A 14,325-nucleotide genomic window follows, 5' to 3' on the forward strand; every position below is an offset into this window, starting at 1 on the left:
TGTTTGGTGTCTCCTTATGGTCATTCTAAGACTTTTTGTAGTTGTTTTACATCTCTTTGTAGTTGTTTTGTGTGTCTTTGTGGTCACTTTGAGTCTCTTTGTAGTTGCTGGGTGTGTCTTTGTGGTTGTTGTGCTGGTTTTCATGGTCGTTGTGAGTCTCTGTGTAGCACCTTTGTGTCTCTTTGCAGTCATTCTGACTCGCTGAGGTCCGGTAGATCTGTTCAGTAATCTATCAACGCTCACGGAGTTCCCAAAACAGAAAAGGATTCATTCTTTTGGAAGCCGGGACTTCTACGCCAAAGACTGTGCGAGGCCTGACACAAAGTCTTGTCTTTCCATTGATGTTTTATGTTTATATTTCATATACTGCTTTACACACTGTTAAACTGAAACAAGTGAGAGAAAACCTGAAAATCTTTACGCTGTAGAAGCTGGAACCTACAAATATTTCACATTAAAATAAGGTTTTTTAGTCTTTTTTACCTGGTTTTACATTATTCTGGAAAGACTAAGTTAGAGTTGTTGTTTTTAAGTTGAAAAGTGAACTTGTTTATTCACAGAATCCCTTTTTTCTTCTTCTTTTTGTCCTGCTTCTCCTGCTCGCTTCAAATAAAAAGCCTTTTTTTTTTTTTTTTTTAGGGGGGGTTGGATGCTCGTCCAACTCGACTCAGCCAGTGAAGTAATGGGCTCCGTGGAGTCTGATTGGCCGTTGGGGAACTGCCTATGGTGGGCCCACACAAAGGAGCGAGCTGGGCTACAAGAAGCTTAGAGCAAACTTCAATCTGAGGCCGGACCCCCACTAGTGTACACACACACACACACACACACACACACACACACACACACACACACACACACACATTGCTCGTTGCTGTCTCCACTCGCTGATGAAGGAGCCCATTCATGGCCGCTGACAAATTACTACTGAAGCATGAGACTAAAGACGCCCCCCCACCCCTCTGTCTCTGTCTCTGTGTCTCTCTCTCTCCCTCCCCATTATAGACTGTGTGAGACTTGGGCGTGAGAGAATATCACACGGGACACCGGAGTTATGAAAGGAGCATTATGTTTGGATGTTCTGAGCATCAACAGGACCCCCTTTTTTTTTTACTATAAAATATATTTATGATGCAGCAAATAAGGAAAATGTGTAGCTTGCAAGTTTCACTAATAATGATAATAATGTAGCAAAGTGCTCGACAAGAAAACATAAAACTGCTGAATTATGTGGATCATTGCAAAAATGATTTAGCGAGGTTTACCACCAATGAATGCTCACTGGGTCTACAGTAGAAGAAGAAGAAGTAATGATGCTCCATGTGATCAGCAGAAGGTCATGAGAGGTCCTAAGCAGCTAAGAGAGGGATCTCTTGGGCTTCAAGAGAATCAACTCTGAATACAACGATCAGGATCAAGACATCCTTACTTCTTTAATAAGTTCAAGAGACGACAGGGAGACGTTTACAGAATGAGATACATGTTCATATCATATGCCATCAGCGGTCTACTACAACGCTGAAAAGTGCAGGAATGAAGCGAATTAGATATGAGACCACTAGGTAGAGGAACAGTGCTTAAAGGGATTAGGAGAGCTGGAAGTCTGAGGGGGTAACGGTGCACGCACACACACACACACACACACACACACACACACACACACACACAGATTCCAGCTCCCCGGGAGCGGCCAGTTGGACGGCTATACTGTCCTGACAGTAATCCTCAGATTAACTGGTTGTGGGGCACCACCAGTCAGCCACCAGTCAGCCACCAGTCAGCCAGACAGCCGGTCGGCCGACTGGAACTAAAGCAGAAATGTACGCAAACCTGAAGACGACGGTCAGCCGGACAAACAGACGGACATTTAGGAAGACGGAAAGTCCCCCGCTTTATCATAACGTTTGTCTTCGTCTGCTGGGCTTCATAGCCACAACTCTTTCATTTTGAAGAGCTGGAAAGTCTCATTAAATACCATTTCTATAATTCCACTCTTTCAGTGGGACGTGTGTACCTTACTGCTATAATACTTCCACACCTTGAGTTACTTGTACTGGAGTATTTATACTATGATGGGTGTGTTTTATTTGCAGTTTTACAGCTTGTTGGTGGTTTTCTTTGGTTGTGTTTCCTCTCTATTTCTTTTTACTGACATGTGGCAGTGTGGAACTACTTCTTTGTAGTTAAACATCAGTAAAAAAAGATGTTGAACAAGTATAGAGAGTATTTAACCCGTTAAACACCTCATACTCATCCCAGCATGGACTTCATGTGATTCGTCGAGGTCACGCTGCAGAGATGCTCTCACTTTGACTTTAAGGATTTTACTGTTGATCACAAAGCCACATGAAATCTACTTCTACAAAACTACAAAATAGCGTTGAGAAGGAAGGAAGTAAAAGTAACAACACCACAGTGTAGAAGTACTTGGTTCCTAGTAAAAGTCCTGCATTCAAAGTTTTACTGCTTGTGAATTTCCCCCGAGGATCAATAAAGTTTTATCTTATCTTTAAACTATAGTTTTATAACTGATTTGCAGATAATATTTTCTGTTATTAATGTGAATCTGCAAAGTAATAAATTAAGTAATGAAGTAAAAAAGAAGTAATGAACTTCAGTACAGTTCTACAGTTCTCCTGTTTTGTGTTTTTGTCCCCAGTAAAATCATAATTATATGTATAAGTATATATTTAAGATGAAGAACAGTGGAAAGCTGCGTTCTCTCATTGCAGCAGCTGTAACGGTGTTTGCATCTTGAATAGTTTTTTTTTTTTGGTTAAATAGCTCTCTGACGGTGACCTCACCATTCAGAGAGGACTGGAGGAGCTTTGACGCCGTTACCGTGGCGACGCAGTCCTCTCCATCGCCACGCTCAGCACCGACTCCGTCTCCACGGTTACGTTCCGTCAGGCGCTGGGTTTTTGAGCGAGTCGGGAAATAATGACGGAGTCGAGGCCACATGAGGGGAAAGAGTTTAACCAACACACACACACACACACACACACACACACACACACACACACACACACACACACACACACACACACACACACACACACACACACAGGTTCTCTCTCTCTCTCTATAACTCTCTCTCTCTCTCTCTATAACTCTCTCTCTCTCTCTTTCTGTTTATCACTCTCTCTTTATCACTCTCTCTCTTTCTCTCTTTATCACTCTCTCTCTTTCTCTCTTTATCACTCTCTTTCTCTTTCTCTCTCTCTCTCTCTCTTTCTCTCTCTCCATCTGAAGTTTGGAATATTATAAAGAGTTTGTGATGAAAGTATCATTACACTTCTGTGAATCCAGATAAATAAACTAACTTTTCATGTAATGCTAATGTAGCTTACTTAGCACGTAGCTTTTCATGTTTCTTTGACCAAAAGTAACTCTTCCCTCCATGTTTGGTTAACTTGAAGAGATAAAATGATTTAGTAATTCACAACAAACACATGAAGATGAGTCTAAAAAGAACTCCTCTTGGCTCTCTACCTCCTTTGCCACAAGCTTTTACTGGTGCAACTCCATCTTTTGGCTCTTTTCTACTGCAGTAAAATCTCTGGGAGACTTTTGTTCGGAGCTTTACAGAGAAGTGGGATCAACATTTTAGGGAGGGAGACGAAGGGACAAAAGAGCCAGGGATGGGTGGAGGGGGGGAGGGGACGAATGCTGGAGGAGGCGGCTGAGAAACGAGAGGAGAAGAATGAAAAGAGACCGGGGGGGGGGTGAGAGGGTCAGATGAGGTTAGTCACTGTTCCTTTGCAGAGACCAACTCGTTACTGTGGCTTCAAAGTTAAGCCTCTGAAACGGATCAGAGGGTTCAAATTTCTTCTTTGGACAAAGATCTTTATTTAGTAGAAAAAATCTAACATTAAAAACATAAAAAAATCAACACTTTCTACGCGATATGCTGTGATCACAATATGAGCGACAGAAGCAACACGAGCGGCTCGTTGAAGTATTTATGGTTCGTTGATTAGCACTGAGTGGCTACGTGAACAAAACCAGCAAAAAGCTTGAAACACAAAGAATGTCTTCCTATCTTAGGACAACTGCATTCACTTTGATCTTTAACGCTTGTAAAATGATCTCGTTCATAAAGTCGCTGTCACATGATCGGAGGTTACAGCCACTGATGGCTTTGTGTAACGTTAACATGCATAGTTGATATTTACATAAACAGCATTCATTTGTCTTTAAAGGACACAGTGACGTGATGATTTTATCATTCATATCTTCTATTTCGTGTAGATGTATCATTGATAACAATGACTCTCTTCCTGCTTATGATCACACCTCAATGATTTCCCTGATGAAGTCTACTCCACCCTCAAAACTGTACTTTTCTCTATTTTCAAGTATTTATTTATTGCTATTTGTAGTCTGGACTGCATCTGTTTTCCTGCCATTTCCCTTTTCATTCATTGTATCATCAGAGTATTTTTCTTTAATTTAAACTGCATATGGATGATTTGATACCAGAAAGTAACATTTTGGATGAAATATCACCCGATTAAGAACCAGCTAGGACTATATTTGAGGGTGACAGAAACAGAGCATTGTACTTTTTGATTACAGCATTTGAAAAAAAAAAAAAAACCCAAAAAAGATTTTAGAAATAAAAAACTAAATGCGTCTCCCTGAGACAAACATTTTTATTTCAACATTTAAATTGAATCACTGCTTTAAGGTTTTAAAAGTTGAATCTATTTTATTGTATTTAACTTTGTTCAATTTTATTTTAAATGTATTAATCACTTATTGTTTTGGTATTTATGCTGCAAAACTTATATAATTATGATATATTTTATTCTCAATGTTTATTTTTGAGATTTATTTTTATTTTACAGTGTTTTACTACTGTAAATTGAATTAAATCAGCTTTTTTTCAACATTTTTCATTGTTTATTGTCTCACATGCATTTGGTCTCAAATTGTTAAATTGCATTTGCAGACAATTATGTCCGCTCTGTCTTATTTTCCGAGTACTTTGAAAGCAGCTCTGGAAATGAAGTTTGATCGCTTGATAATAAAATCATAAATGAGACTCCCGGGACAAACCCCTCGTCTCTGGTCGTCCCCCGCTACCGTTCTCCCTTTGCGATGCATTTGGAGTAGGACAGCTGGTCCAGGCAGAGCACAGCGCACACCTGGCTGAGCTTGCAGTCGCCCTCGCAGACGACGCTGCTGTTGTAAGCGACCATGTAGTGACCGAAGTACACGTCGAAGGCTCCGGCCTGCGGCAGCCTGAAGCTCAGGCCCAGCTGGAGGAGGCTCTGCGGCCGCAGGTCAGCCAGTCCAAACGCCTCAGTCATGACGTATTCAAGCCTCCAGTCGGATCTTTGTTTCTCGTTGGCTTCCGTCAGATTCAAATAGTACTGCCAGATATCCTTCAGGGGGAAGAGAGAAACAACACAAAACACAGGGGAGAGAGGGAGAAAAAGGGCTTTGAGTCTTTTTGAAAGCCAGAAACAGTGTTTGTGTGCTGATTGACACCGTGATTAATCATCAGGACTGTCTTTAAATAAAACAACAGTCAGTGCGGGACATTTTTAGTTTGACCGGAATTTTGTCAATATGTTTTGCAAACTCAAGCATCTTTTCAAACTTTGTATTACTTTTCTTTTGAGGTTTAATTGTGTTATTTTAGTGTTTTTAAAGCTCCCCATACGGGAACGGCTCCTTACCAAGACAGCGTAGTCCTGGGTGTTGTACACGTACGCGCGGAAAGCCGGGTTGTTGGAGTACGGCTCCAGAACATGTTTGATAGGCGTGACGGCCGGCGACACGAAAAGAGAATTCACCGGTTTACCTGCGGAACAAGACAACACACAAATACCAGATAATTCAGTAGCATAAAGTAGTGAATGTGTCGGCTAACCCTTTCTAGACAGGCTTATCTCTAAAAGTCTGTCAGCAGATCTGTCTGTGTTTTTATTTGTTCGACCAGTTCGACCAGATTCTTGTACAAAAATAACTTTGTTTGAGAAGGTCCAGTCTGGTTTTTGAGAAATATATAGAACTGAAAAAGCTCTGGTGGAGGTCATGAAAGATGTCAGCATCAATTCTTTTATTTCTGGAACTAAATGCATCCCTCAATAACGTTTTTTACTTTTTAAGCTCAAAAGACTCATTGACTGAAGACAAAAAAAAATGCGCAAATTTTTGCGCAAATTTGCTTTCTTACATAAATTTACATTCACCATTAAAAAGTAACTGTAGGGTCAAAGCAGGAACATATTACTACAGTTCAAGGTTTGTACCTCTTGCTGTGAATAGAATAAAAAAACCAGTGAAAATTGTAAAAGGCCATTTTTGATGAATTATATCTACTTTTGGAAGCGTTGTGTTCATTTTGTGGTGATGAACTGAGGGTCAACCTCACCATCAAAGTCAATGGAAACAATAAGAGACATGTTTTACCCTGTTGGTCCAACAGCACCATGATGCTGTCGCGGTGGGTGTGGCCGTAGAAATGTCCCGCAATGACGTCGCTGTGCCGCCTGAAGATGGCGACCAGCCGCTCGTTGTGGCTCTTTCGTACAGCGGGGGTGTTCCTGACAAAGGGCAGGTAGCCCACCGGGACATGAGCGATGATGAACACCTGGAGCGAGGAAGGGAGACGCGTCGAAATGTCAGCTCTTCAACGTGCAAAACGGAAGTAAAAGGTGTCAGGATCACTGGCTAAAAGAAAAAACACATGAAGCTTTTACTCTTTCTTTCATTGTACACACAACTTTCTGATTCATGTGCAAAAACAAAAAGAGGCGTTAGATATTCTCCCAGAGATGTTTAATAAGAACTGGATACCGGACCCCAAGACGGCGCCAATTCAGTCCAATAAACGTTCTAGCTTCCAGGTGTATTTCCGGGGAATTCAGTCAAAATTCAAAGAGGTCCAGTTCGAGAACTTTTCCTTGAGCAAGGTCTTGAACATCACAGTGTCTAACCTGTGCTATGATTCAATGCCATATAAGTGGAAGTAGCAGCTGAGCTCAGGTTTGTCTCGCTTCACGTTGACGCTTTTAATTGCTGTGTGTTCATTCACAGCAATGCTTATCTGAATGCACAGATTTGATTGTGATCACGTGAGATGATTTAAAACGAATGCAACTGATCTGTGGGTTTCCAGTGCAGTTAGAAAAGCTGTGAAAATAGAAATATAATGTAATAATTCTCGATAGTTTATCGGTCGTTGGTCCGGATCCAGATAGAACGCGGTCGTCTATTGGTGACCTAAGTAAATATAAATCAGTAAGTATCCAGTTGTTATTGTACAGCCTTGCCTTCTCCAGACTCTGAGCGGCTTTCTCCAGCGTTTTCTCCAGCCACTGGAACTGTCCCGCGGGGTCCGTCATGTTCTCGGTGACCTTGTTGGGGCCGTAGTAGAGGATGGTGTTGAGACTGAGCACCCGCAAGCCGGGCTTCACCAGCTGGGAGTAGAAACCACCTGCAGCAGCAGAACAAGGCAGAAACTAAGACGGTACAGAGGATGAAGACTCCGTGACACAAATACCAAATGTCATCTGGTTCCAGCTGGTCAAATGTGAGGATTTGCTGCTTTTCCCTGTTATTGAAATTTAAACATCTCTTGGTTTTTGACAAAACAAGCGATGTGAAGACGTCACGTCGTTATCGTTTCCTGACATTTTATAAACTAAGCGATCAATCAAAAAACAAATTGACAAATTTATCAATATTTCAAAAATCGTTAGTTGCAGCTCTGTTATGTGAATGAACCACAATACTGACATGTAAACATACGTATTACATAATGTGTGTATTGTTGTATTTTTATATGCACCTCTTGTATGAACAATGTATTGACTGTGGTTTTCTCTCTTCCTCATTTTTTTTAATGCAGGAACTTCACAGTTTGCAGAAGTTTGTGTCGATATATTTGTCCCGTCTTTCACAATATCTAAAATACTGTCAGTCACATCTTTGAACTCATCTGATTAGAGTACAGTAGAATAGATTCAGAAAACACACTATTTCCATACACAAATGGTAAGAATAGTATTAGTGTACTTAGTTATTCAATCTAAATACCAACGTCTGAGTGAATCGTATATATAAGTGTTGGCAGTGTGAAACAAAAGCTCTACTTTTTGGATATTAAAAACATTTTAGCTAAACCCAACAGCCACATTCTGTAGGTCTGGGAGGCCTAAATAAGTAGTGATGTGACAGAACTTGTTACCTTGTGAGAGTGTGAGCAGAGCTTCAGTCTGCAGCCAGGGTTTCCACAGCTGGGCAGCAGCTTTGTAGATGGCGTTAGTGGAGGTCGACATCTGGTCCTAAAAACAGCAGCAGCACAAACGTCTCACATACAAAGCAGCTAAATTACATTTTAAACTATCTAATCTAATTGTCGTCGCCTTCTTGTTTTTTTTGGCAACCAATGAACGGAAGTGACCATATTTGGACTGAGGAGGAGCGACGCCGCGCTAGGGACGCCGTTCAGGGCAAACTGTCAATCACTGTGTAGCCCCGCCCCTAAATCATCCCCTGCTTTATGGTGTGTTTGACTCTAAATGGAGCATAATGTACTAAATGAACATCATGCTGTATTGAAGAAGACTGTAAACTAGAGATTGAGACCATAAACTCATGTTTACAATGTTTACTGAGGGAATAAATCAAGAGAGAAGTAGAGTCATTTTAGACTAGACTTCTATACAACCAGAGGAGTCGCCCCCTGGTGGACACTAGAGAGAATGCAGCTTTTAGATGTTGCCGCCTGGCTGCATCCTCCAGTCTTCGCTTGCCGTCCGATGAGCTGAAAATAAAGTTACCTGTGGCCAGTAGTCATGGTTCCCCAGGGCAGGATAGACCGTCAGGTTGGGGAAGTGTTGTCTGATGGTCTGGGTCATATTACTGATCACCTGGATCACTGTGTCCGTAGAGAGCTCGTCTACAGGGACGTGAGGTGGACTGTCACTGGTGGAGAGGGAGAACAACGTCCACTGTCATTAAAGTCCATTAAATCCAGTAGATTCATTCAGGGAGTGCAGTTAGTGACAGTGTGGGCTCTATGGTAACGTAGCTTTGATGGAGTAGCAGCAGTGGGCGGGGCTTAGCGAAGGGTAAATTACAGTACAGCGTTATTATGATTGATATTAATGAGCATTAAAGTAGCACCCAGGTTGTAATAAAGACTGTTTGCAGGCTCTCAAACTCAGCACTACAAGTAGAAATCGACTCCCTGGGGTAGAGGATTAAACGGCAAGGCGTGTTCAATAAGCCTATGAATTCCTGGCTGAGCTGATCAGCTGCTGATCCAACCGAAAGCTGCTGTGTTTGACGCGTACGGTTCTTCTGTGTCACCACCACAGCGTAGTGAACATTAGTCTCCAAGAGAACTCTTATTAATGAGCGGTCAGGCCTTTAAACACACTGCACCATCTTTAATTCTCACAAACGTCCTCGTTTTATTGTATTTGATTGACAGCTGCGTTAAGAGGCTCCTCGGCTCTGATTGGCCGTTTTCCTTCGGGCGCGGCGGAATCTTGCAAATGCCGCAAAGGAGGCAGAGGAACCTGTTTACTTCACAGATTATCTGTCAGGATACAGCGAGCACATGTGACGAGAAGTTATTTTCATTTATGTTATTTTCAAAAAGATATTAAAATGCATCTTGTGGGGAACGTGAATATGTCTGTTCCTCCATCTTGGCTAAAAAACAAATAACCATTAAAAAAAGCACTCCTTAGAGGAAGTGAGAGCAATCCAGAGTGACTTCACTTCACTACAGCTTCTTCAATCTTCAACACACACACACACACACACACACACACACACACACACACACACACACACACACACACACTTAGTAAAACAGGATATGAAACTACTGTACAGCCACAGATAGTTTCTATGAGCTGGTGAGTCACATTGCTGAGAGAAGAAGAAGAAGAGAAGAGCAGTAAGATCACTACCACTCCCCCTCCATGTGAGAGGGTACCGACCCGGTCCATATGATGAAGTCCTGCGGCCGTGTGAGCGGCGCCATGTGAGCGAAGGCGGACTGGATGAGAGCGTAGGGAGAGTCGCACAGGAAGTCCCCGTACGGGCCGGCGTGGGTGGCGGGGGCCCCTTTGGAGGAGTAGCACACCTTGGTGGGGTCCGGGCTCAGGTGGTAGGAGGGGTCCAGGTGGAGGTCAGTGATGTGCCAGAACCGGCCTGGATAGGTGACGGAGAACCAGAGGAAGGGATGAAAGACATGAAGACATAGTCTGCGGTAAATGATAGGAGGTGTGCACGGGTTACTGTTTGTAGGGGTTCAAAGTGTGTCACAACAATATATCTCTCTGATCGCATTTAGTTTATTTTTGCATGCTTGTAATAGGCTTTTTAAAGTCCTATTTCATGATTATGTTCTATCTTAAAGCACTGTCTTTATGATTATTTAAGTCTTATTTCATGCAAGGGTTATAAAACAAACTCCAAACCTGTTTTTGCAATAATAAAAAAGCATCAGTGGCCCCATTTAATGCATATTTGAAGAGTTTCCGACCAAACTCCGTTTAAAAATCTGTATATTATTACGTTTCTCGTCATTTGCAAAGAATAATGTAACGTTCACGTCTACAATACACGTTCAACATCAATCCACAATGTCTCAGGGTAAATTCGGCGAGCATGACATCTACCGAGCAGCCCTACATTTAGGAAAATATCGACTTTTGTAGCTGAACCACAAGACTCGCGACACTCACCTGTGCCCGGCAGGTAGCTGCTCCCAGCGGGTGCCGCCGCGAGAGGAGCCGCTCCGCACAGCAGCAGCAGCAGCAGCACGGAACACAACAGCTGAACCATGTTCATTGCGCTACAACACGGTAATAGTGTGTATTATTCATCACATATAAACGAAAGCAGTCGACCACTCGCCTCTGAAATAAACAGGAAGTATCCTCCGGTGGTCATGTGATTTTTTTGGAGCTCAGGCGGGAGGGACTTATGGAGACATCAGGATGTAACTAAGTAGTTACTGAAATACTGTAATTATGCATAATATTAAGGTACTTAAACTGTACTTACTTACTTACTATAGTACTTTGTTACCCCATCTCATTTATCTGACAGACTTTACGTACAAAATATGTTATAATCTTAAACTTTGACCACCTTTAACAGTAAAATGGTGCTTGTACATTATATAATATCTAGAGCAGTCATTGTACTTTTACTTAAATAACATTTAAATTGCAGGGCTTTTACTTGCAGTAGTATTTCTACAGTCTGATATAGTTTTTAATACCTTTTTAATATACTTTTATAAATCTGAAAACCAACCATTTTGGCTCGTGGCCCCTTGTCTACATGTCTCACCACAGATTAATGCAGCGTGTTCCTTATTGGATTGTTTGATTTTTAAGGAGGAGCCAAAGAGGTCAGTAGAGTGCAGATCTACTATTCACTCCTAAAAAAGAAAGCAGTGAGTAAAGAGTCAGCAGGCAGTCGATGGCAGCAGTAAAAGGTTGTTTTGAGAAAGTGTGAGTCACTTTAACCACGAGAGGTCTTTGAGCATGCAGCCATAACTGGCCTCCCAAAATGTAACGCAGTTTGCTCCAGCAGAATGGGAGATTAGCCGTGGACAGACACAAAGGTGCACAGTCACTCACGAATGCGTGCACACACACACACACACACACACACACACACACACACACACACACACACGAGCAATCGCTTGTTGTTTGGCATATTGATGCAATTTCTCCAACTTTTTGTCTTATTGCGCCACCAGGTTTAAAGCCGGGGTGGGAAGTAATGTTTTCATAATCATAATAAAGTGGCACATTTACAGATCGGGTTAAATCATATTTATTCTCTCGTCGACCATATCGAATGACGGAACCATCACAACATCGTTACACAAGAGAAGAGAAGCACATTTACTCTCTGTGTTTGTTTGTTTTTAATTTCATGTTTCACACAGGGTTGCAAATGACAGAAATGTTTTCATATAAAAAAAAAAAAAAATTAAAAAAATTACAAAACATGTGCAGCCTGCAGGCCGTGCACATGTAGAGGAGGATGAAGTGCAAAGAGAAGCGTACAGTCAATAATAATTATAAAATCAAACACTTCTTGGCCGGGTTGGGACGCCGTCGGAGCGCTCATGCCTTCTCGTAGCTACGCACCGCATGGATGTCGTCGAAGGTCAAATTCTGCAGGGGAGAGAAGACGGTTACTATGACGGAGAGGTGGGAGTTCACAGATCCACCATTGTGCCGACGGAGAGGATCCAGAGAGGCAGCCTCTGGCAGCTGTAGTGATTTACTCTGTTCAATAGAAAACCAGCTAATTTGACTATGAATGTGTACAAAGGCACATTCATTCATCACATCAAAACAAAGCTGGAATGTTCTGCTGCAGTTTTGGTGCTTCAGAAAGACAAAACTGACTAAAAAAATGTGTGTTTTGTGGCTTTTTATTACTTATTTGTTTGCAGCATTTGCAGGCGGATTATGAGACGGACTCGATCATATTTAGTCGTTGTTGTTTTGCGTCTTTTTGTAGCTGTTACACGTCTCTTTGGTTTTGTTTTGTTTGTCTCTTCGTGGTCGGTTTGTGTTTCTTTGTGGTCATTTTGTGTCTTTTTGTTGTTGTATTATGATTCTTTTTTGTCGTTTTGTGTCTCTTCGTGGTCATTTTGTCTTATTTTGTAGTCGCGTTGTGTCTCTTTTCTGTTGCTTTGCGTCTGTTTGTCATCATTGTAATGTTTCTTTGTGGTTATCTTGAGTCTCTTCCTGGTTGGTATGTGTCTCTTTAAATAACATGGAGGTGAAGGCTGGAGGGGCCCCTGACTCTTTGGGCCCCTGGGCCTGTGTTTTTAAAGTCCTTCATCTCTGCCACAATCCCAAAGAGACAACCTTGCACTCGTAATGACTAACAAACAACAAGTTTAATCGCTCACTAATATAAACTTTGAAACATGAAATATTATTTTCAGTTGAGAGCACGCAGAAGAAGACTACTGTTTTATTATCAGGGCTTCCAGTGACAGGAAATCGATCTCTGAGCTGTTGAAACATCATAAACACTTTATGAATATTTTAGTGCTATATTCCAATAACACATTTCCCAGATGATGAGTACTCTGCTTACAGCTATAAGCAGCCGTCATTTATGGCCACTTGGATACACGATAACTTTCATAATTTGAGTTTTTCTCTCTATTCTCTCAGTAATTCTACTCTGTTTAAGTGGTGTACGTTGATAAAGAGGGACAGGAGAGGAATGTGTGTGATCCGGGTTGTGTTCCTCTTACCATGACCATCTTGCCATCCTTGATCTCCCGGACAAACTTGGTCTCCTTGCCGTCCCACTTCTGGACGTGGACCAACTTGTCTCCCTCCATGGTCACCGTGGACTGAAAGACAAAAGAGGAGAATGCTTTTCAGCAAGCGAGGCGGAAAATCAGCGCATACAGATGCTGCAGAACGTCGGTCCATGTCCTCACGTCTCAAGATGTCACGTCGCCTCAGCGACCCACTAATAGAGGAACAAAGGAACCGGCTCACGACTCCAAGCTTCATATTGAGGATTATTTGAATTAAAACCCAGTTAAACCACTTCTACTACTGCAGGGCACTTCTTGGAAAGCATCCAAGCACTGCTGGCGTCTGAAAGTTTCTGGATCTTTCTTCTTTCTTTCAACTTACTTTGCAGTTCCTGTCGTCAGCGGTGGTTTCGTCAAACTCCTCTCCCAGCTTGAAGGAGATCTCTGTGTTTTTGAAGGTGCTCTGGGTGCGGACCATCACCTTGTCGCCCTCCTGGCTGATGACTACGGTCGGCTTGGTCACATTGCCGACCTGCCGGGTGGCAAAGCCCACACCTGACCAGGGCAGAGGGGGAGAAATGTGGCTGTTAACGGCCCGTTTTACTGAATCTATTGCCAGTGTGAGTGAAATGAAACATACTGAAAGGAAGAAAGAGGCTGTTACTCACCCAGTGCTTTCATGTACTCATCAAAATTGTCACTGTCGACCAGCTTCCAAGTGGCACAGAAGGCGTCGACCATGGTGAAGGTTGTTTTTTTTCGGGGAGGCGAAGTAATCTCCAAAACACACTGAGGCAGGCTGTGGCTTCTGCAAGAGTCCCCCCTCGTGTTATTATTCCACTACTTATTGTTATGCGTGAAGGTGGGTGGCGCCGAGCGTCCCATTGGCTCAGGAGACTTTCTCCCGGTTGTGATTGGGTATTTAAAGTGGGTCATGGTCTAACCAGACCCTTAGAATAAAAGAAAGAGTAAAAAAAAAAAAAAAAAAACCCCCCTCCTAAATTAGCCCATTTGTATGCAGAATGATGTAATTGTTC

The 14,325-nt window shown here is 42.3% G+C and overlaps 2 protein-coding genes across 2 annotated transcripts; both read right to left on the bottom strand.

The window, feature by feature from the left end:
• Positions 1-3,822: 3,822 nt before the first annotated feature.
• On the bottom strand, positions 3,823-10,891 carry smpdl3a (sphingomyelin phosphodiesterase acid like 3A). Its single transcript, XM_068709053.1, has 8 exons — positions 10,719-10,891; positions 9,969-10,182; positions 8,796-8,940; positions 8,201-8,297; positions 7,284-7,447; positions 6,421-6,601; positions 5,685-5,809; positions 3,823-5,387 (listed from the first exon to the last, which is right to left on the bottom strand). Exons 1-8 carry the CDS (start codon positions 10,822-10,824, stop codon positions 5,082-5,084), a joined length of 1,338 nt encoding a protein of 445 aa, XP_068565154.1. The 5' UTR covers positions 10,825-10,891; the 3' UTR covers positions 3,823-5,081.
• Positions 10,892-11,810: 919 nt separating this feature from the next.
• On the bottom strand, positions 11,811-14,112 carry LOC137871291 (fatty acid-binding protein, brain). The gene is made up of 4 exons (XM_068709054.1): positions 13,957-14,112; positions 13,671-13,843; positions 13,277-13,378; positions 11,811-12,173 (listed from the first exon to the last, which is right to left on the bottom strand). Exons 1-4 carry the CDS (start codon positions 14,027-14,029, stop codon positions 12,123-12,125), a joined length of 399 nt encoding a protein of 132 aa, XP_068565155.1. The 5' UTR covers positions 14,030-14,112; the 3' UTR covers positions 11,811-12,122.
• Positions 14,113-14,325: the final 213 nt, after the last annotated feature.

This window comes from Cebidichthys violaceus, unplaced genomic scaffold (genome assembly GCF_023349555.1).
Source record: "Cebidichthys violaceus isolate CVI_PGR_0920_01 unplaced genomic scaffold, fCebVio1.0.p SCAF_14, whole genome shotgun sequence".
NCBI classification, from domain to species: domain Eukaryota; kingdom Metazoa; phylum Chordata; class Actinopteri; order Perciformes; family Stichaeidae; genus Cebidichthys; species Cebidichthys violaceus.